General features: G+C 38.2%; 2 protein-coding genes across 8 annotated transcripts in view; one reads left to right on the top strand and one right to left on the bottom strand.

Moving 5' to 3' along the window:
* The window catches only part of MCC (MCC regulator of WNT signaling pathway), a 715741-nt gene extending 702137 nt beyond the window's left edge, over positions 1–13604 (top strand). For all 3 annotated transcript variants that reach the window (XM_080371226.1, XM_080371228.1, XM_080371227.1), the window contains 2 exons: positions 4447–4569; positions 5627–13604. In XM_080371226.1, coding sequence (XP_080227352.1) covers positions 4447–4569; positions 5627–5807 — 304 coding nt within the window. In that variant the 3' untranslated portion in view covers positions 5808–13604. The remainder of the gene's footprint in view (positions 1–4446; positions 4570–5626) is intronic.
* A 400-nt stretch (positions 13605–14004) lies between these two features.
* Positions 14005–23144, bottom strand: part of DCP2 (decapping mRNA 2) — a 32479-nt gene continuing 23339 nt past the window's right edge. For 2 of the 5 annotated variants that reach the window (XM_080371240.1, XM_080371238.1), the window contains 7 exons: positions 21469–21621; positions 19674–19786; positions 19459–19566; positions 18544–18667; positions 17881–17988; positions 16156–16207; positions 14005–15468 (listed from right to left, as the gene is read on the bottom strand). In XM_080371240.1, the coding sequence (XP_080227366.1) occupies positions 15305–15468; positions 16156–16207; positions 17881–17988; positions 18544–18667; positions 19459–19566; positions 19674–19786; positions 21469–21621 (822 nt within the window). In that variant the 3' untranslated portion in view covers positions 14005–15304. Of the gene's footprint in view, positions 15472–16155; positions 16208–17880; positions 17989–18543; positions 18668–19447; positions 19567–19673; positions 19787–21468; positions 21622–23144 lie in introns of those variants that run through there. The other 3 variants (XM_080371237.1, XM_080371239.1, XM_080371241.1) reach the window with 2 other exon arrangements.

Raw genomic sequence — 23144 nt, 5'->3', positions numbered from 1 at the left:
TCCGCTTGCCTTCCTATTCAAACCAGCCTGTAACTCTGAAACAAAAAGCCCTTGAAAACTGCTCAGCAACTGCACACTGAGTGTTTTGGTTGTGAAAATACAAATCAAAAGTCTTTGTTACCAGCTTATTAGGTGTCCCACTGCAAAGTGCTTTTAGCAGATGTTGGAGCAGGCTGTAAGGACTCCAAATACACTTAGACCGAGCTTTTCCTTGGAAAGGGAGCAGTCAAGGATTTCCCCAGCTGACTTCTGAAGTGCCCCGGCAGAGGGCCCTTGTGTTGGAAGCAAGCCATGCCCTCGGATCATGAGCTTGTTCCCGCTTCCAGGAATACATGCTCATTTTGCCTGCACGCATAAGGTGCTGTGGCTGCATTTCCCGCAGCTCCAGCGGCAGTAGCCGGTTGGAAGAGGAACTGCTGGGAGCAAAAGCTGTGCTGACTTGTGCAGTCCAACTGACTTGTGACTTGGGGGCTTACAAAAATTGTGTTCTCCTAAAAGTAATTCCTGCTTCTTCCCTCTTCCTATCAAAATACACACATCAAGGCTTTCTCAGGATCCATACTGGTCTGTATTACAGCCCTGGGGCACGACAACAGTGTGAGTTTGGCATGTAAGCTTCTGTGCGAGTTTGGTCTTCAGACTCTAGAAGAATGACTGGCAGCAGAAGGCTGTGCCACAGCCAAACAGCAGTCTCTGTCGAGAGGATGTTCATGTGGTTGTCACAAATGTCAGATGCAGTTCCATCCCTGCTTCACAGCTTTGACACATTCTCATCCTGGAAAAATGCTGCATATGACTATGACTATTGTTTTAAAATATTCTGTTATATTAAGCCTGTACTAGCTGATTCTTTATATCCTGCTGATTTATAACAGCAATCAGGAAAGTGAAGTGGTGCTAGAAATCCCGTAAAGACAGCTAACCTTGTAATGCATTAGAGGAATATAAATAGCACCTCAGGATTCATTATCACTGCCCAACTAAGCAATTGGTTTTGGATAGACACAGATAAGGACAATTCTTTCTGTCCAAAATTAGGTAATTAGTGACAGAAATGGAGAGAAGTGGGAAGAGCTGGCGTTATGAGGCATGCTATTTTTACGAAGGGATAGAGCATTTGCTGGTCAGCCAATAAAGTACAGCTCTGAGGTCTCTCATCTCCTACTAAAATAGAAGGTGCAACACTCCAGGGAAAACCTTACAAGTTTTTTGCATGTAATAGTCATTAACCAAGTGTATGTGCATCCCTGTTTCCCAGACTAAAGCAAGGTATTTACTGTGCCTTTGCTGTTGCTGCAGTGTGTGTCTACACAGGTGTTACTTGATCTGTGAAATGCCTCAATGTAAAGATATTTAGATAGGCAAGATTTAAGTTGGGAACTGCAAGTGTGGAAGTAGATCCTTGTGTGGTGTTTTTGTAACATTTTGGGACATTTCAGCACATGCAATCAAACTGTCCATTGCTTTCCCTGAGATTAAGATGGGAGTAGGCAGTAGCTGGTGCTGTTTTCACTGACTTCAAGGCATCAAGAAAAACTGAAAGAACTGTGTGGACCATGTCAGCTCAGGTAATATCTGTGTTTTACTGGTATAAATATAAATCTGAGGCTTCTATAGATTTGAAGGATTATGCACAGCTGCATATTTAGTTAGATATATAGATAGATATATATGTATATGGCATCTGAAAGTTGTTTAATTGGCCTGAGACCCAGGATGCTTGCCACTCTGCTGGATCTGTAGCTCCAGCAAGCAGCAAGACAGGGATGTTGTAGGCCAAATGTAAAGAAATACTTCTTGATGTTTAGCTGAGTTTGGACTGAACATGACTCATTGAAAAGTGAGAGTGTAAAACCAGACAAAAGGCGATGTAACAGTTTTATCAGGTAATGGTCACTGCAGCAACCAGATTTTACCATGCACAACAAGTTCCTCCAAGTCTTTCCACAGTGTTTCTTTTTCACACAGCTTTTGTTACAGCAGCTGTGTTAAGGACCTCATCTGCAATGAGCTGTGGCCCTGCAGGGTTCTCTCCCATGGAGCTGCAGGCAGTGTTTTCACAGCTATACCTTTTCTTGCAAGTCATGTTAAAACAACCTCATGTGATTTTTTTGGTTTTCTCTCCCCATCCAAATACTGTGAAAGTTTATTCCATTGGACTTGCTGTTCATGTTAGGTCACAGTGCTGCTGAGCTTTCCCCAGAGCCTCCTTCCTTTGGAGCAGACAAGCACTAAATTTGCCGTACTCTTTTCTGTCATGTCATAGTGCCACGCACATGTTAGAGAATGGGTCTTGCCTTTGCCAGGTCTGATCTGTTCTTATTTATCTTCTATTGCGAGTAAAACCTGGAATGTTTTTTGTTCCCATTTTCTTTGCAGAACACAGATTTTGACCGTAGACTGTGCTGAGTCTTTCTGACTGCTAAGATAGAATATTAAAAAAAAATAATATTATATTTGGGGTGGATGGCAGTGAGCTTTTAGCTGCTAGGGAAAAAGATTGCACAATTTGAAAACTGAGACTGTGTTACTTTAATGAAAGGACACTTAAAGAATACTTACGGTTCTTCATCAACAAGGCCCCTCTTATATCCTTTTTAATTTGGCCAGTAAACCAGCATCTGCAGCGTGTCGGGATAAACTGCTAACTTGGAATATTTCCCCGGCTGACTTTGTGAAAGCCCTTCTGTTGCTGAAGCCGAGCACAGTGGAACGTGCCACATGTGCTGTCCTCGTCTCTGGTTATAAAATGCTGCCATTGCCAGACCAGCCTCGGAACTGCAGGTTGGTGACATGGGTTTTGAGGAGCATCCAGTGTGGTCTGTGCAGAGCTGGGGAAGCCTTCACAAATTTTAGGGTATTCATTCCCGTGGGGCTCAGTCTCGGTGAGCTTATGTGGGAGCTACCTGTAGTCACGTTATTGAAGTGAAATCCAATTTACTCACCTAGAAGCACTGCAACAGAAACAGGAGGGAAAGGGAATCACTGCAAAGCAGTTCTAGGCAGCAAAACACAGTCAAACGCCTCCATACAGGCAGAGTGCCGAAGTGTAAGATTTGAGACTGCAAGAGCTAACTTTGTCCCAGTTTAGTCCAGCTCCGTGTCATTCTTACCCACACTTTTTTTTCAAATCTGATGTTTTTCTCTCTGGGCTGTCTGTGCTTAGAGGATGGGTCACAGAGACAGGCTCCCAGGTCTCCACATCGGAACCCTTGCACAAGAGGTGGGATGGTCATATATCCATATAGGAGCGGGCTGTGGGCTATGCAGCAGGGAGCTCCCCACGAAGAAGCACCCGCCACATGCTCACCTGCCGTGGGAAATGCTTTTTAAAGCCAGCTTAAACCCCAAGCTGTGATGTTTACCCTTCCCCAGAACTTCTGCCTTATTTGCTTTTTGTTTCCCTCACGGAGATATTTCTAACACAAATTATAAGGTACCTTACTTTCATGGGGCATGCTTCATGTAGTTAGTCTTTGTTTCTTAACTGGTCAGATTGGTAACTTTATCAACATTTTAAACCTCACTACTGTGGCTTATTTGGAAAAAAAGAAAAAAAAGTACATAATAGAAGAAAATGCCTGTGCGCTCTCTTATTCTGTATTTCTTGTGCCAGCCCTTTTCTGTCTGTACTCCTCTCTCTTAACGTTTTCTGTTTGCTACTGCCACATGGACTGGATTTGCTGGCTCCTAAAAAAACCTAGCAACCTACTGTAATATGGACTGTAGTATAAATTACTCAGGTAAATCTGAGGCAGTAACTGCAATCAATGGACTTGCTCTGAGGGTGGTGAAACACTGGAACAGGTTTCCCAGAGAGGTGGTAGATGCCCCATCCCTGGAAACATTCAAGGTCAGGTTGGACAGGGCTCTGAGCAACCTGATCTAGTTGAAGATGTCCCTGCTCATTGCAGGGGGTTGGACTAAGATGGGCCTAAAAGGTCCCCTGAAACCCAAACTATTCTATGATTCTATATTAATTTCTAAGTAAAAAGAAGTTTGTTTAGTAAATGATCTTTAATAGCAATCATGGTATGCTATTTTTAATTAAAATTCCTATATGATCACCATGATATCTGTTTTTCTTTGCTATCTCACACAGTAGGTGGCATGTGTGTGGTATTCTTAATATTTTTTTAATGTATCTTTGTAATTATTTCTTAATGTGATTTGATACATACATACAAGACCATGATCCACCAGAGAGGTTTGTTCTCTCTTTTGTCTGCTGCATCTCTGATCCTGTAACCTAAAATGGTGAATGTTATAAATACCAATCTGTAGAAAAGGTTAATGTTAGAACTACCTCCTGTATTATCCAAGTAGTAGTAAGGAAAATATTTTCAGCCTGTCAACCCAGTACAAGACAACCATTCATGCATTTTCAAGCTGAAGTACTGTTCCTGTTTGGAAAATAGTTTTCTCCCTCCTTTTCTCCTGATTTAGGGAGAAGAAACTGAAAGCTAGAGTGCAAGAGTTAGTGAGTGCTTTGGAGAGACTCACGAAGAGCAGTGAAATCAGACATCAGCAGTCTGCAGAATTTGTTAATGACCTTAAAAGGGCAAACAGGTACAGGATCTACCGGTAGATGGATGCACCATTGGTTTTGGGGTTTTATTTTGTTTTGGGCTTTTTCTTTTCTGCTTTGTTCTGGTAATGCACTGTAATCTTCCCCCTACCTTAATGAGCAGTTTCTGGATCTTTGTGTTCACACATGTTGACTCTTTAAGGTTATAGGTAGAGATGGGAAAGGTATAAACCTCTCATGCAGGACACTAAAACTACATAGATAAGAACAAATTGGGGGAAAACAGGTTAATCTTAACTGAGTTGCTAATAAATGCATTATTATTAAACAAAAAACCTCCATTTAGCCACATTCATGAATCCATTACTTTGTTTAAAATTGCTCCTTTTTCTTTGGCTCCAGCCTCTTTATTAATAAACTGGCTTTGATAATCACACAAATTTTATTGCTCACTCAATAGATTTTACTAGCACTGTGTTTGGATGGACTGAGAACATGGTGGACTGCAGCTGCCCTTCCTGCAAGGAGCTTATCACTCACAATGTAATTTTCATTAGTAAATTATACTTGAAAGCCCTTCTGGTGAGGAGCAGTACCCATCTCAAGCTTTCCTACTGAGTCAAGGTGAAGGCACAGAAGACACTCAGCAGCTGACACATTAGCACAAGATGCCATCCTCTGAATATAGCTGTTCATTTTTTTCAAATGGAAAATGCAAAATCTCTGCTGGATTTTGTAAGCAGATTCTGGCCATGCAATGTTTTTGTAAATCATAACATGTTTAATATTATATCACAAGTAAGTGTTCTGCAAGGTCATCACCAGCAACCTCTAGCTGGCTCTTTGAACCATGTTTAAAAATGCTTTCACTGACCAGGTTACTGGTAAATGTCTGTACTTGCCCTAGAAAAGATAGATTAGCATTAATCTGGATTTGGATCTAATGTGTTTTAAAGCACTAGTAAGTTTTAGGAAGATCATTGATTAGCACCCAGACTTCGGAGTTCCCTGAAGGTGGGGGTTTGGGGTGAATTTTTGGAGCATTTGCTATGAGCAAGCTTTTTTGATTGACCTTGTATTGCCTTGTATTTCTAACAGCAACTTGGTAGCAGCTTATGAAAAAGCAAAGAAAAAGCATCAAAACAAGCTGAAGAAACTGGAATCGCAAATGATGGCCATGGTGGAGAGACATGAAACACAAGTAAGGATGCTCAAGCAAAGAATAGCTTTACTAGAGGAAGAGAACTCTAGACCACACACCAATGAAACTTCACTTTAAGTGCATCTCTTTCAAAGATGCTTAGTGCCATTACAAATATCTTTTGGAGGCTGACTTCTAGGTAGCTTCAAACACTAAAAGCTCTGACTGTCAACACTGACACATTTAAGCACCTTCTCTGGGATCCCGGAGAGGTGCCATGGGGATAATTTAAGTGTTAACCTTAAGGACTGTTTCATAATGTAAAATGGCAGTGCCTGAATTATCATGCTATAATTATGTATGTTGTCTGTGTCATTATGTCTATATTCATACAGCTTCTCTTCCATTTTATCTATGTCCCATGGGCGACAGTGTCACATAGTGAAATAATTCATGTTAATAGGTTTTAATTTGGGGAGTTTGGAGGTCATTTGAGAGTCTTCCTTGAGCTCCCTCTGCGCACAACTGTCTTGTACCCTCAAGACTGGCTGCTGTGGTTAAATCGACTAAATAGGCAGCTGCAGAGTGGAAAAGGGGATAGGCTGGCCTGGATTTTTGCACCGTACTTGCAGTACTGTCGCTCACAATGCAGATCAGGTAGGAAAACTCCTTCTGCTTTGAGGAAAGAAAAAAAAAAAAAGAAACGCTAGTTGCATCTCTGAAAACTACATGGTATCTTTCTTTCTTACAGTTTGTAAGAGGACTAAAGACTGTGAGTTTCCCCATGACAGATAGGTAGTCTGTGCCAATGTTGGGTAAGAAATTATAGGAAACGTCCTAGTATTTTTATTGCATGGTGTTTGCAATTTGTGAAACACTTGTTTTTTCTTGCTAATACATTATAGCCAATGTTTTCTTTAAGAAGCTGGGCCATTTTTGTCACACGTATAGTGCTTATAACAGCTTTCTGTGATCAAGAGGTAGAATGTCTTCTTTTCATACTTGTTTTGACCAAAAAAGGTACTTACTAGGAATGTACCTGTTTAATATTAAATACATAGGCACAAAACTATAAATGTGTAGGTGTATGGATATACAGCCACAAACAAAATGTGAATGGTGAAGTTTTCATACAGCTTCTTAGATTATCTTTTGTTAACTGCTAACATTCTCTTAAGTCACATGATGTTACTGTATTATCAAACTGACTGAATTGAAAATGTTGGCCTATTATGGTAATGAACATTAAACAAAGCATGGCAATCAGGTTGATTTCTCTAGGGAGCAAAATACAGGAGTCTGCCATTGCACCTGTTTCATTCAGAATTTGCTTCTTTTTGACCAAGTAGGTAAAACAGCTTCCATGTTTAACATGCCATACTAGATTCCATTCACTTTGTTAACCTGTAACTGTGTTACACCTCTGCTTTGTATTTTTCAGGCTCCGTTTTCAAGCGAGTCTGGTTTCAGTTGTTATCCTTTTTGCTTTACATGTCAAATTGCATCTCAAGTTTTATTAGTGCATTTAGAATTATGGTAACTTCTCTCATTTATTCCTCAGATTTCTAGTGCTAAGGAAGTGTTTTTAGAGGACTTGAACTGTTTTTGTCTACTCTTGGGTTAGGCCAGGCAGTCAAAATGGTTGTGGGAATTCATGTTCAGAATACAGCATTATTGTTACATTTTGGTTACATCTGAAACTGTAGCAGTTGGTGTTCATGACATCTCTAATTACCGTAGCTGCTGTTTTCTTCTTCTCTTACAGTAGTGATTCCTGCTTCTCTAGCATCTGATACATCAGCTACAAAGCCAACATCACACATGACTGATTGCGATAGCAAGTTAAAACAATGCTGATTTCAAAATTAAGTTGTAGGTAGTGATGCCCTGGGACTGGTTTTGATCAGTCTTCATTCTCAAGATAATCACCCTTCTTTATTTATAATGCAAATGGAAATTTTTGCAAACCAGTCTGTTGAGGGAGCAGGCAGGCACACTGATTTCTTACTATCATTATGGTTTTCCCAAGTATCTGTCTATAGTGTTTACCGTTTTTTTCGGGGGTGGTTTTTTTTGGCCAACAAGTTTCTCACCAACAGGAATGTGGGGTTTTTGCTGTAAGCTTCAGGGGTAGTTGATCACACCTGTTTCTGAAGAAATACAAAATGATGCAGTTACGGCTTTGTTTTCTTGCACCTGAAACACCCATGTAACTTGAGGTCATCTCAAACTCTCCATGTGAAATACCTTTCACTTAAGGTGACTAGAAACCACTGCTGCATTGGATTTCCTCTTAGGTTCAGGTTTTTTCTATTTCTTGGTAGGTAGAGAAGCTGTTAAACATAATACAATGGAGCTTAAAACATCTGCATTGAAACCTGTCTTTAAAATAAAGCTACAAATCTAGAAAGCGTAAGTTGCACCTGGAGTTAAAGACATAAAACCTGTAGTGTCTCTCAGTGCCTTTTTCAAGCCTAAACGATTTGCTGATTCTGCATGAAGTGAATGTTGTTTTTCTACTTTTACTGAAATCTTCCCTGCCAGCTGTGCTCTAGAAGTGTTTTAGAGCAAGTAACAAATCATTAGTAAATGTAAGCCACTCCTCTTTTCTTCCCATAAGGGCTTACAGAAGAAAAAGCAACACTGGTACCATACAGTCTCAGCAGTAGCTGGTTTGCCAGCCCACCAGTTGCTTTGCCTAAGCAAGCAGCTACTGCTTTATTTGTTGCCATACTGGAGAAGGCCAGTAGGGAAGTGGTAAAAGGTTTACTGTTACTGTGAAAACTCTTCAATGTTAACAATTAGCTGCAGCTTCAGTGCATCTGTTAAAATGGCACCAACCCTGAGATTGCCAAAAAAACTTTTATGCAACTGTTTGAAGTACCAGCACATCAGCATATAGACATGTGCAAATCACCTTGAGTCACAGCAACCTAGCTCACTTAACACTTGTTACAGAAATAATACATTTGCAAACCAAGAAAAATAGGTGGTTCTTGCCAACAGAACCTAAATTGTTCACTCAGTGTTGAGGGTTTTTATTTTCTAAGTCACCAGAGTGCATGAAACTTTGTATTTCACAGTGTGTCCAGAAAAAAAGTACTTTAAATGTATAAATCTTCACCAGCTTGAATGTACTGTTAGCTATTGCAAAGCACATGTGACTAAGTTTGCATTAATGTCAGTATTGTTCTACTGGTTTTATTAGCATCTTCTCCTCCTTTAACACTCTGCCATACATTGTAATTTCAGAAACTTTCCCCTTACTGAATTAGCTTTAAATGTATTGCTGCTTTTTAGTTTCCTAGCTGCTGTAATATAGCTGTTTTGTGTTTATTTGATATAGAATTGTAAAAACGGCATTTATTTATACAGAGGCATTTATAATACTTATTTTACAAATGTTCTTATATTCTAAATAAATTTCTAATGCTGTTTCTTTGCCTTGGCGGCTGCTTTACCACACCTAATCATCTTACTGTTGAATGGGTCTGCTTGAAGGTAGCACAAAGACACTCTCCAAAATACCATCTAACCCTCAATAATGTATGACACCATCAGGCAAGTTCCCATAATAGGGACATGGAAAGTTGATAAGAACTCACTGGAGATCTGATCACAGGTTTTACCTGAGCGCAGGAACATCGGTACTTGCCAGTACAGCTTCAGTGAACACTTCATAGAAACAGAAGGGTACACAAAGTTTCCACATGTCCAGTTATTTTAATAACAAGTTATATGGACAAAAAAATACAAAAAAAGTTGCTGCTTAGTAAATACTTTGTAAGCACTGATAGAAGTTCACATTCTTCCTTTCTCCAGTACATATAATACCTTTTAAGAAAGTTTGATGGTGGTGTTTTTTCTTTCCATTCTGTTCAGTAGGCCCCTTGTCCACCTTTACAATTGACTTCAAAAAATAGTACTTTTTTCGTGGCACTGTATGTAATCAGTGCTGCTGACTGGCTTAAGGCAACATTTAAACATTCTACAGTGAAAGAATAACCTGTACCTGCAGCACAGGCTTTACATTCCACACTGATCAGCAATGCTTATATTCATACTTCAGTACTTCAGGAAGTTCAGCATAAAGTCATTTAATTTTAGAGAAAAATTACAGTAGAGAAGAAAATGTCAATTTAGTCATAGCCTCTTAAATGGTGTGCTTCAGTTCCTGAATCAATGAATAACAAAATCACAGTCATCAGTACAGCAGATGTTAACAGATAATTACAGATTTTATTTACTAAAACTGAACAGTTGACTAATGCAAACTTTCTTCAAGATAACATAATGGAAATAGAATAAAATCTGTAACTTCACATGGTTTTAACGCTATTAGCTCCAAGTGCTTTCTACTTAATTAGCACCAATATGCCACTTACATATCACTGAGGGAAACAGGTGAAGAGTTTTAAACAAACAGGAAGACAATATATCCCTTCACACATGAGCTATATAGTAACACCGGCTCTCTATTTTCCGTGAGGCATGCAGTGCTGCACAGGTAAGTGTTATCTTCAGGCAGCAACACCTGAGTCAGCCTGCATCCTGGAACACATACAGCAATCTAGCATTATGTAACAATTAATGAACAAGACCCCACCTTCTTCTGTGGAGTCTGTTTTGCTGTTTTAATGTGAAGAGCGCTTTGCAAGCCCAGCTAAGCTGCTCCTCAGGGCTGGAGTACAGCTTCGATAAACTGCAGTGCCATGCAGACAGAGTAGAACTTAAAAGATCCTGGTTTAAGTATAGGCTTGAGAAATATTTGTTGAGAGCTCTTTATCATGCAGTTTTGTATACCTTTCCTGCATAACAAGAATATGTATCCAGACCAGTAAGGTTTAAATGGTTCATCTCCCTAGTTGAGTAATTTTGCTCAAACATGCTGAAAAAAATTTTGCAGTTTCTCATTGTGGGAAGTGTGTTGTAGAGAACCAACTTTCCAGGATCTATTCTTAAAAAGCTGTAAAGGCCTTGTTTTAAAACTATTAATGCTGCATGAGCTATAACCACTTTCTTAAAGGCACTGAGCTGTAACCCATAATGGAAACTAGAAGCTAGTTCTTCTGATCAACAATATTTAATAATGACAAAATATTCAACACTTTTCAGTAAACTTCAGTTTACCTATTCAAATTTAAACATTCTGTACCCTGTGAACTTTTGATAATTACTTAAAAGCTTCCTTTTTTCCTGTAAGTATTGAAGGAGGAATTTTACTTTGTCCCAAAAGTATCCCAGAACTGAGAACAATTTAAAGGTAAGGGTTTCTGTAAAGCTGAATCTATACAACAGGTTAAGTCTAGCTTAACCAATACTTTCAGGAAAAAGACAAGCAAAACCCCAAGCATTTATTTTTAATGTACTACTACTAATCCAGAATAATTTCTCTTGTATAATCTTGAATATGGCCAACGTAATTGCTACATGTCATCTTGACAATCTACTTGAAGCAGTGAAATGCACACACAGCACAAGTCCTACTGCATCTATCAGTGCTTATGTACAGAATTAAGAACAGTGCAAATACTAGCATTTAGCCTAATTTCATTCTTGAACTACACTACTGCTATAAATGCGTAAGAACAAAAACCTATTACGCTAGAGTAGTGACATTCCAAGCCTAATTTACTGTAAAAACACCTTCAGTTAGTTTGTAGAAATTTACCATATCTTAAATAATTTTGGTTGCTTCAAAAGCTGAAATACTGTAATAACAAAAACAATCTGAAATTATGGTGACATGTATAAGTACCAGTTTTGCACCATTTACATTTACCATGCACCACTAAGTGCAAGACATTTTCTGTAAATAAACTGATTTTAAAATCAACAAGAGAGGCTGTTCTACAAGTTCGCAATGATTGTGAGCTTCCTGTCACATTTTAGGTTCCTGTCACATCACCTCCCGATTTAAAAAGAGAAGGCACCTGACTTTACTGCTGAAAAAGAACACTGTTGCTCAGAATTTATAAAAAAAACAGGTAGCTGACGATTAAACAGCCACTGACCCAACAACTGAACAGCCAGTCACCCATGGAGCAGCACCACCATCTTGCACCGCAGGGTAGTAGAGCTTGGATTCCTTCATGTAGATTCTTGCTCTTCACACCAGGATGGCAAGACTGCTGCTATAAACTGCAGATCAACAAAAGCAATGCTACTATAGTAGCTAGAAGTTAGAAAAAATTTATTTCTTGTCTGAAACTGTAGTCTGAGAGCAAATCTCAGACTATTCCTACAGCTAAACTTAAAGCCTGCCTTATTTTTAAAAGGAACTATTACATTTGTAACAGTGAAGGAGAAACACCATATTGTCCTCAAATCACCAACTGTAAATCAGGAAGGTTAGAGCACAGCACAGAAGCCTGGAACAGTGACTAGGCCCAACATATTATTAGGAACTATTTATGCAAGTTTGGTCTCAAGAATTTATATTGTGTTAAAAAAATACTTTGAATGTGCAATAAATAAAGCTATTTCCCCTCTTCTTCCCACTACCATTTCCAGACTTCACAGCAACTTTTGAAGGCATGCATGTACATCAAGAAGTTGAAGTTAACAGCATTTCAGCACAGACCATCCATCATTCAATTAGGCAGATCACTCTTCAGTCCAAGTTCAAAGTTTAGAGCATTCTGTGAAAGAGATGCTAAAAACTTCACACTAAAGCAGAGAGTTTATGTACTACTAAAAACTGCAAACTAGTACTAGATTCCCAGTACACACACATTTGTAGGTTTTTTTGTTAAATGTCTTTTTATTCCATGAGTTCTTTAATTTCAAGAATATTGAATGACCATTCATAATCTGAATAACCCCATACCGGCAAGCATTCTCAAACTGAGCAGTGTTTGTTTTTCAAGCATCTTGACATCAGCTCTTGAGTCTGACATGCAAAGAGTTACTTATTCCCCTGTGTCTAGCTCCTATAAAATAAAAACTCACAGAACCAAATTCTCTGTCTCACTTGTTATTTCTTCACTGTTATATTAGAAGACAATGTAAACTGTACTTTTAAACTTAGAAATATACTTAATTATAAAAGGATGGCAAAATAAGAACATAAACAATAGTAAACAATTTAAAATATTCACAGTGCAGGGCATGATGGAAGCCATAAGGTAGATCACATGCCACCATGCTTACATCTTTTTCTTAGAAACCTTACTGAGAAAGCTGAAAGCAATGTTACTACAAGAAACAGTACCCTCATACAAAGAAGTTATTGCATATTTATCACATTTATTTGCAACTCACATTAAGGCTAGATTTACTAAAATCATGACATACATATAAGCCCAAATTTGGGCTGCTTAACAAAACAACCAATTTCTCTTACAACAAACTAATCTTTCACTAAGAAAAAAATGACCCAGTGAATATAGAGGGCAGTCAGCATCTCCTATTCATAGGACACACTTGCTTTGTTCTAAAGACTTCCTCTGCCTGGGACACAATTTCCCTAACAGTTGACAGTAGCTCCAAGTTCACTGTTTCGTCAACATCTCCCTTTTTTCACACAGCACTAGATGAAATATAACTCTTATCTGAGAAGTCAACTTACTTATTAAAGATTTCCACAGCCCGATTAGGAGAGTCTTCTTAACTCCACAGGCAGTAGCAGCCTCAGGGTATGAATACAAACTTCTGCCTCACCATGAGTAAAGGCACTTTTGCTGGGAAATCAACTACGTGCACTAAAGAAGTAACTAAGTATTAGTTTTCACCTGATGCTGAGTAACATAACCTCCTCCAGCATTATCCCACCTTCTCAATTACTGTTCTTTGCCATTTACTGTTCATTTACTGTTTTGAACAGTCTTTGGATATCTTGGGTTGGGGTGGGGTGGTGGTGCTGTGTGTTTATGGGTTGGTTTTGGGTTTTGTTGTTTTCTGGTGGTTTTTTTTTTGTTTTTTTTGTTTTTGTTTTTTTTTAAACAAAGTGAGACAAAAGCTAGATTGAGCCATTTCAGGATTTGGTCTTGAAAGACAAGGCCCTCAGGATTCGTCCCCCAGAAGGAAATGCTACAGTCTGTTGTTATTCCTGTTGACTGATCCTATCACCAGAGTTCCTATCACCAAGATTATTACAGCATTAGAGTCCCAAATCACCTGACACCAGGAAGATAAATAAACCAGGAGAAAGTTTTAAAGCTGTCTTTTCCTGTTTCTAAGGAAAACCACTAGGTAACATCATCAGGTAGGGTAGATGAAGTAGGGTGGTTGAAGGAAGACCAGGATTTTGGTTTTGGATGACACACGAGTTGCATAAAGGCTCAGTGCATGAGCATACACTGTGATGAGACAAGGGCATAGTTCATTCAAGCTATGAAGTTACCAATTACTTTTATTTTAGAGAAAAGTCCATTTTTAAATCTTGGACAACATGCTTGCTACCACAAGCTGTTATAACTGATTATTTCAGTGCATTTCTCTCAGCTGTAAAGCACATGTTCAAAACCCCTTAACTTGAATCATGAAGGTGATCTAAGTTTGTCACCTCAACTCTTACTGGGTTTTTGTGTCCCGTCCCCTCCCCCCTCCCCCCTCCCCTTTGATATTTTTACTAAGAAAGCATTGTAGCTGAAAATGACTGAGGCTACATCATTTAAATGCTAACTGCAAGTGCAATTCAGTACTACTGGATATCTACAGATTATACACTACACGAGATCTGAGGACAACAGCACAAAATACAATACTGGACACACTTAGAATAGTTATTGCAAGCCTGATTAAGCCATTTAGTGTCACACAATGACTCTTTTATGTATGCACCTGCCTTCCTCCTCAGTGAGATCTACAGAGGCTTACTTACATTCATACAGAACCTCTCACGGACAAAGTTTAAGCTTTCCTTTTTTGAAATCAGCTGCAACTGGGATAACACAAAACTTTGCAACTTCTTCTTACCCAGCTGGGGACAGTGCATAAGAGTTGAAGCTAGACACTTTGAATGGCTAAGTTCTTCCTGTTTTGTGTATCCTTTCTGAAGACAGAGGCAGAATAGGTACAAGAAGTCAACATGCAATAGATTTGACTCCAAGTACTACTGATTGCAAGCCAACAGAAACTACCTGTGTGAAAGAGGGAAGGTATTTTAGGCAAGCAACCAAGACAAAGGATGACAGGCTGAGGCTAGGTTTGAAATGTGCAACTTGGTTTCAAAAATCACTAGGACAGAGTCCTCTGAGAACGTTTCGTTGCCACTGCTATAATATTGCAATGTACTACACAATAATGACTAACAAGTCCATTAATTTACATCAGAGCAGTTAAAGGTTTAGCAAGCTGGTATACTCCAGCAGGTAAAAGAAAAAAGTCAATGACATTCTATAAACCACACAAGTTAAAAAAAAGAAAGAATGCCCTCTAATGCACAACTAGGAACAAGTGAACTGAACACTGGAAAGGTACTTTGTGGACAAAGGCTATACTGCATTTAAAGTGCAACACTTGACTATGCCACTCCCATACTGCAAAGAGAACAAACCCTTCCAAACCACCAGTCAGTCCCTGCATTGCATTTAAAAACAAACAAAACAAACTCCTGAGAAAGAGTAAGGCTGGATAAGAAACCCCCTCAATTGCAACAGGCAAGTCTGATTTTTTTCCTCTTCAGTTAGTTGTCAGAGGTCAAAACTTTTCATTATGGCATCATGGTCAAACTTGAAACTCAAGAAAGCTCTTGATGAGAAAGCAAATTTGTAATGGCCATTGCATGCCACAGAATGCCCCTCTACATGTTCTGGCAGTGGGTCTTCACTGGAGCAACACATCTCATATGTTGCATCTGCTTAAAAGAGAAAAAAAAGAAAATTAAATTTTAAACACATGATAAATAAGAGTATCAACAACAATACAAAGCCATACCTCAAATGCAAATTCAATTAATATTTATGACAAATTGTAAATTATTCTGGACATAAACAGAAGAAGGTAGTAGCTCAAACTGCCATATTTACAAGGCACCTATTCGCTAGAACAAATCTTCAGTGTCACAGCAATCTGAAGATGCTTTGAATAGCCAGTTTTACCAACAGGTGCTGTTTTGCAAGTAATTTCTTAATAAGGAGGAAAGAAATACAGCCCTATTTTCTGAGCAGTAAGTAAAGAACGATGTGCACTCTCCAGAGCAGTCCAGTATCAACTGCAGCTTATTACTAGCAGGACAGAAACCCTTGAACCAACACCCGATTACCAACATTGTGTTCACTCAAATGCTATTTTCATAAACCAGCTTTTAGTTACTTTTTACTCAGCCACCTGGTATAATATGACAGCCTGAATAATTAAGGAGAAGAACTGCACTAGCAATATGAAGCAGCACAGAAAGTTAGCCAAATAAAAAAAATAAACAGTAATATGGCTTTGTAACATTTGGTAGGTTAGCATACAAGGAAAAACCCTTGACCATCATTATGCAGGTACCTTCAGTCTGTAACACATGACAACAGATGAAAATTCAGACTTCACTTGCCTGTTTCAAAGTTATCTTGAAGTCTTCTTGGATTAAGCCTTTTTTCACATTTCTGGTTAAAAGAATGACCATACATTACACACATCATAAAGAAATGGCATTCTATTTCTTAGGGGTATAGCTTAAGCATCAGCTAAAAGGCATGCTGGTTACATTTGCTAAGACTCGCCTCCCACTGTATCTGCATTAATCCTGTCATGTTACTTTATGTGGTAAGCATGCTTCATGTTCACAAGTCTTTCAGAAGCATGCCACCTTTTAACAGTCAAACCATTTTTGAAATGCAGGCTTTCAGGGAAAAATTTTTTGAGTACTTTCAAAATGTTTTAAGCTAGAAAGGTCTTGCACAGGATGGTGTGGAATCAAAACTGCACATACATAAGCCTGTTCTTCGATCAGCTTGTCCCAAAAAGCAAGGGGAAATATTTCCAAATACACTGATACTGCCAATTAAATTAGCATTCATTATAGACACAAACTTAGAACTCTCCAGGGAAGAGTGAAGTTTTGGCCCCAGGTAGGCTGCTGTAAGTATACAGAGAAAAGTATGGCCCTTTGCACTCTGTGTGAATTAAGAGTTCCCTGGCTTCCATATTGTGTTAGCAAAGTATCACTGGGACATGAAATATTGAAACTTCAAAAACACTGAAAATTATGAAAGTGCAAATTAAGTATTTAGCAAAGTCTGTAAAGAGCCTACAAAATAACTGTGGAATATTAACAGTTCCAGTTGTTTTCACCAAGATCCTACACATTCCCATTACAGTTTTTTTCTATACACCCAAATTTCTAGGCAGTCAATGGACTTTTTGTTCTTCTGCTCTCAGATCCAAACCCACCTAACTATTTCTGGCTACAGTGAGGATTTTACAGGATGAAAGTTTATGGTTTCTGCACTTTTACAGGAAAAACAGAGAGAAGGTAATAACCACAAGCCAGAATGGGAAAAATCTATCTTACAGCCAGTACACACGAAAAACTAAAGCCTGGACAAGCCAGCTGAGCTGCATGGAGAACTGGGGCTCACTGCTACACAACAGCCAACAAAATAGAATTAAAGAGCCATAAAGAATGAGGGGTGGGGGAGAGGGTGTGTCAAAAAGACATTATATATATTTTAAAAAAATATAAAATATATATATGTATCAGTGAGTCTTCTCCCAGCCAGCAGAACTATGGGGACAAATAAAATTAGTTAGTGCAAGGAAAACGCTACAAACAAAGAATGTCATACTGGAATTTACAAACTGCTGTAGTGGTACTGTATGATTAAAAAATTATGAGAATCTAGCATTCAAATCAAGCCTGCACCTCAACATTTTTGCTAGAAAGAAGGGAAATAATAAGCATCTGCATACCACTTTGTATCTAATTTTTGCATAACAAAACTCCATGCTTACAATAATACATCATACGTGATTAAATAAGGCATGTATTACACATGGAACCTGGAAACCTGAAGAATTGTCTACTGAAACAGCTGACAAATTTTCAACTGCTAAAATAAGACTTACCTCCAAAATGCAGATTTTGAAGCTTGGTATGCTTGTCTATAGATGTATACATATACTAAGGTAAGAAACACCATATTTCTACACATACATACGAAATATTCTGATTAAATACTTTTGATAGATATGCACTCTCTTTCAGCAGGACATTGGCCTGAACACTTTTTAAGCATTACTGGAACCATTAATGAGACAGCCACTGCACGTTTCTTACCAAGGTATGGTTTTGCTTAACTGGTTGACTGTGGACTCCATTTGTCCGCTTCTTTTGGCTGGAAGCATCTTGATACTGCCTTCTGCCGTTGCTCCTCAAGCACTGACTCTGTCATTAAGTCCAAAATGTAGTAAAAAGAAGAGTTTAAATGGCAGCATTGAATGCCATTGCACTGACACTTCCTACTTCTTAGTTAAAACTTTCCTCTAAATAACCTCAAAACATGTAAATGGTATTTTTTGTAGACTAACTGAAGCACACTGAAATTAAATTGAGTGTATATTTAGTTACAGAGAGTCATCAGCTGTTACTCAGTCTCTCCTGCACTATTACAGACACTGTATTACACAATAAATCCAGTTCAGTTCCCATACACAGATGCATATATACTAGAGGTACCCAAAGTATTTCAAAATGGTACATGAAGGACACCAAAATGGGAGTAGAAATTACTATCCATACTTGAAACAACACAACTACCACCTGATATCCTGGGGATTCTCAGATTTACCACCTGGGTATTTCTTTTCCCCCCCCATATTTTTATTTTTGCATGCTATAGTGACAAAATTCAGTATTTTTATTTCAGAGAGCAACCCTTACGAACAAAGGCATGCATTTTACATAGCCCAGATGCCTATGTTTCCCTAAGAAACAACCTACCTTTATTTTCAAAGCTTCAGACACCTCAGGATGACTATATGGCTTCTGTGGCTGTTTCGGCTTCACCCACTGCTCTCCTGAAAAGCCATCTGTAAGCATCTGCTGACTACAGCGAAGTTTGGATCTAGTACAGGAAAAAGAGTGTATAACACAACTTCAAACCTACGGATAGCAGAAGGGAAATATGAAGGAGTTTTCTGCTTTTCAAGAACAGCCTGGAAGGCAAGCTCAAGTAACCTAGTGTGGAAACTGTAATGCTGCTCACTGCATCCACCAAATTTTGTTTTGTCTGCTAGTGGGAAATCTACGTTCTGCATAGAAAGCCAGCTATGTTCATGTTCGCATTTGTCCTGTTGTTAGTGTCAGGAGTGACCTGACTACTTACTGGAGCACAGCCTTCTCTTTGGGACTACAGGTTTTGAAGTTTGCTCTACTACTTTTTGCTCAGCTGAATCAAAAGCCAGCAGCACTTGTTCCCCTACCCCGCAGGTTTTATCTAGCTAGCTACTTCTGATAGCACTTCACAACACTACTTTAGAAAGTCCTGTTTTTCCTCTGTGGATGTGCCAAAAGCATTGAATTTAAAGCAAAATAAGATACCTGCTTGTTTTAGGTTCTGGTTTTGGATTCCCATAGACAGGACTCAAAAAATTATCTCAGTTCTGACACATAAGAATTTAACAAGAAAGTGTATCATGAAGTCAGCTAACTTACCATCCTATTCAAAGTTCTATGATATATTTATTATATTTTTTAATTAATTTTATTATTAAATTTATTTTTTTAAATTATTTTTAATCAACCCTTTCTATTACTGGAACATGAATACTCAGAGAAACAGAAAGCACAAGCTGTTTTGTATGACCAATGTTTTATAGAAAAGATACAGAGATGTTAAACTGACCTGGTTCTTACCTAGCTTTTTCCAAGTTGGGCTTAGAGGGTGTGCTACCTGTAGATGGAAATCCATGGTCACTGTCTGAGGAATCTCCATATCTTTGGGCAATCCACTCCCTCAATGGCCTGCGAACAAACGGAAGTACAACAAAAACTACTTACTAAATCAAATCTAAAGAAGTTAAAGTTCTCTGAAAGACAGTGGCCCAGCATTTGCCTCATCTTAAACATACCTGATGAAGGGAATTGCCATAAAAAATTTGTTTGGTGCCAAACCCAGCTTGGACTTTGGGGTCATATCATTTCTGTGGCATGGTAATTTGTCGATGGAAAACCACTCAATATTCTAGAAAAGACAAGAAATAAAATCAAAATACCCACTACTGTAGCCTTACAGAATACTACAAATGTGTATCAACCACAATTATTTCCTTTAATTAAAAAATTACAATGTAAGACTTTAATTAATGGACCACAACAGGGTTTTTCACAAAAAGTTAATTAACAATGGGGTCATTCCTCTGACTGCAACTACAGAGTAACAGATGGTACAACACATACTCATTGCAAGATACGATGCCTAAAATATGAAAGGTATTATCCAGCAACTACATTATGAGTAAGGGTTTCAAAAACCAACCAAACCACTGCACATGGAATACCAAATAAAGGCAGAGACTTTAAATGACTTTAAAAGTCACTACTATTCTTGCTATTTTTATTTAAAATGCCACCAAGACTAGACCACCGATACTAGTTCAACAATCATCAGAAAAGAAGGGGATTTTTATTTGCAAAGTTTCAGGTTTTGTTATAAAAGACAAAAATAATGGGTAAAGTGCAGGATTTGTCATTTATAAATATAGTTTTAACTATTAAACCTGTATACTTGCAGAATGGGGAACAAAATCAAGAATTCTGAATATACAGTATACAGAAGAACCCACACAACATTTTTTATTGCAGAACCTAGCCCCAGAGCCTCAGGTTCAGACAAGACGAACATTATGGAAAGAAGTTACATACTGAACAGGTTTTCAATATAGTTCTACAGGGAATACAAAAATGCACGCCCAGTTGGTATTAGATCAGATGAAGACAAGTGCTTCAGTAGGAAGGCAAAAATCTGCCATTGTAAGAACTCTTCATCACCCCACACAGATGGTCACTGGTATACAGAGGAGGGTATTTACTGTACTTTTAAAAAAAAAAACCAACTTTGAAATTCATCTTCTTTTACTTCTTACTTTGAAAAACGAGTCTCTAATGCAAGAAATTGAGACAATCCTGCCTAGTCAACTACAAGTATCTTTTCCAATTTAGAAAGCCAGATGCCCTCTTCAGCGGCACCATCTGTATGAGAATACGGGGACAGCTGTTTGAAACTGAATCCGTATACAAGACAGGCACATAATCTTTGAAGTTTCAGTATATCAGGAACAAAGTTTCCAACAAGTCTACTACCCGAGTCTTTGCTTCTCCCTTTCACAGTACCTTTTCAAAACCTAATGGTACACAAACTATCCAAAACAGTTCCCGTTTTGTGTCACCTTCCCAACCTCCTCCTTAAAATACACTATCCTCTAAATCTGGATGGTATTAGCCATGAAAGACAGAATGCAATCCTTAGTTTCTCCCTCTGATACGCAGGCTTTTGTACCACACCAATTAATAATTACATTTTCAGAAGAATATATAGTTATATTTACAGCTATAACTAGGAATAACACGAAACTATTAACGCATACACCACCTAAGAGAAAAGGACAGAACTATAGTTTGGCAGCATGCTCTGACATTGTTTTCACGATGAATGGAGACAGACACCTGGTTAAGTAATCAATCTTTGCAGTAGAGTTGCAAGAAGTTGACAAGACCCTACAGTGCAGAGATGCCATTTGCACCTAGTGTTTGAGGTATTCATCAGGCGTGGTAGTTTCATTATTTTACAGACCATTAGCTTTAAAATAAAATCAAGCTCCACAACACAACACAAGTTCTTATAGTTTCAAACAAGATAACACATACCCGAATTTCCCTTCTAGTTTTGGGGTTGAATTTTGTGTTCTTGGGAACTCCTGGAATGATGTAGAGCCGTGCTAACTGATCATTAATTCGCAACTCAATGTAATCTTCTTTGCAGATACAATCTTTTATGTCAAACCCAGTTTCTTCAAATACCTGAGAAGTATATAGATGAAATCAGTGTGTGTATTCAGATTTACCTATCAACACAAGGCAAGGAATGACTATTTTTCAGATCTCTCCATGAGAGCTGGCTACTGCTGGGAAAAACAAGCCTTTACACATACATACATGCTCAATAATAGAAAAAAGTATCTAAGATCCTATGTGCTTTACATTTCTCTAAGACACACCTGGTATAAAAGTTGAAAGAACTCTATTACACCTTCATGTACCAATTTGTTAATATGGATGGGGAGTCTCTAGCTGCTCCTCCATGCTGCTGGATGCATGGAAATACTACTCACAGCAAAACCTACAATTTGGGGAGTAAAGATATCTTCAAGTTCTAGCAAGGTTTACTTGCACTTCAGTTTTTCTTTTCCAACAATCCTGCTACTCCACGAACCTTCTACCCCCAAAATACATAATCATTTTTATGATCATAACAAAACCCAGCAACAGAGTAGCAAAACTTACTACAAAACTCAAATTACACACTCACATAGAAAAAAACCTTAAAACTGCCCTGTCAGGTACCCTAAAGGAAAAAACAGGAGTATTATACCTGCTTGAAATTACTGGAAAGACAATGGTATTTTAAAAGACCATTTTCCTTTGTATATTTTATGGTCTGGCAATGAAGGCTTAAAAGATTCACAGAATGGTTTGGGTTGCTAGGGTCCTTCAAAGATCACCTTGTCCAACCCACTCCCATGGGCAGGCACATCTTTCACTAGATCAGGTTGTTGAAAGCCTTGCTTCAAAACATTTACTTTTGATAAGATTTTCAAACATACAAGATTTGTAGCATAGAACGATTTATGTCAAATACACCTAATAGTTTAAATCAGATCATGCCTCTAAGCTTGCTAAGTAAACACTCATTTTTTAGAATCTTTCTAGTCCTTAAAATCTCCACAAGAAATACAAGTACTCAGAAAACATGCAGAATCGATACCACTATCCAAAATATTTCTGCCCAGATAATAGAACACTCATGTGAGCAATCACTTGTATATGTGGATATTAACCCCAGGGATATTAAGCACCACTGCCAATAATCCAAAGGTAGAAGTCCCGAGTTAAATTTTTTTAAAGACCAGATTTAGAATTAAAAAGATGGACAGGATCTTCAGTAAAACCTCTTCTCAACCCCCCTCTCCCGTGGGTACATATAATACAAAAAATAGAACAAGATAACTGCATATAAAATAATACTAGGAGAAAATACTCAAAATATGTTAGCAAAATACCAATGCAGATATTGGTATCAGAAAAATGGTTTAAGTTCCATTTTTGAAAATCCAGAGGAAATAAAGCACAAATATGAAAAACACAGAAGTGTTTAACACAAAGCAAATAAGTGACCAGTCAGTCTTACAAATTAGCACACAGAACACCTCTTATATCAAAAGTAAAGCCGTCTTTCCAACTACATTAGTAACAGCAGAGTTTAGGGGGAGAAAACCAAACAAAAAAGACCCCACTACACACTGTCTCAATTAACAGATGATATA

The sequence above is a fragment of the Falco punctatus genome, assembly GCF_963210335.1.
Source record: "Falco punctatus genome assembly, chromosome: Z".
Lineage (NCBI taxonomy): Eukaryota > Metazoa > Chordata > Aves > Falconiformes > Falconidae > Falco > Falco punctatus.
Note: the sequence above shows the minus strand (reverse complement) of the source record. Positions and strands in the feature narration are given on the sequence as shown.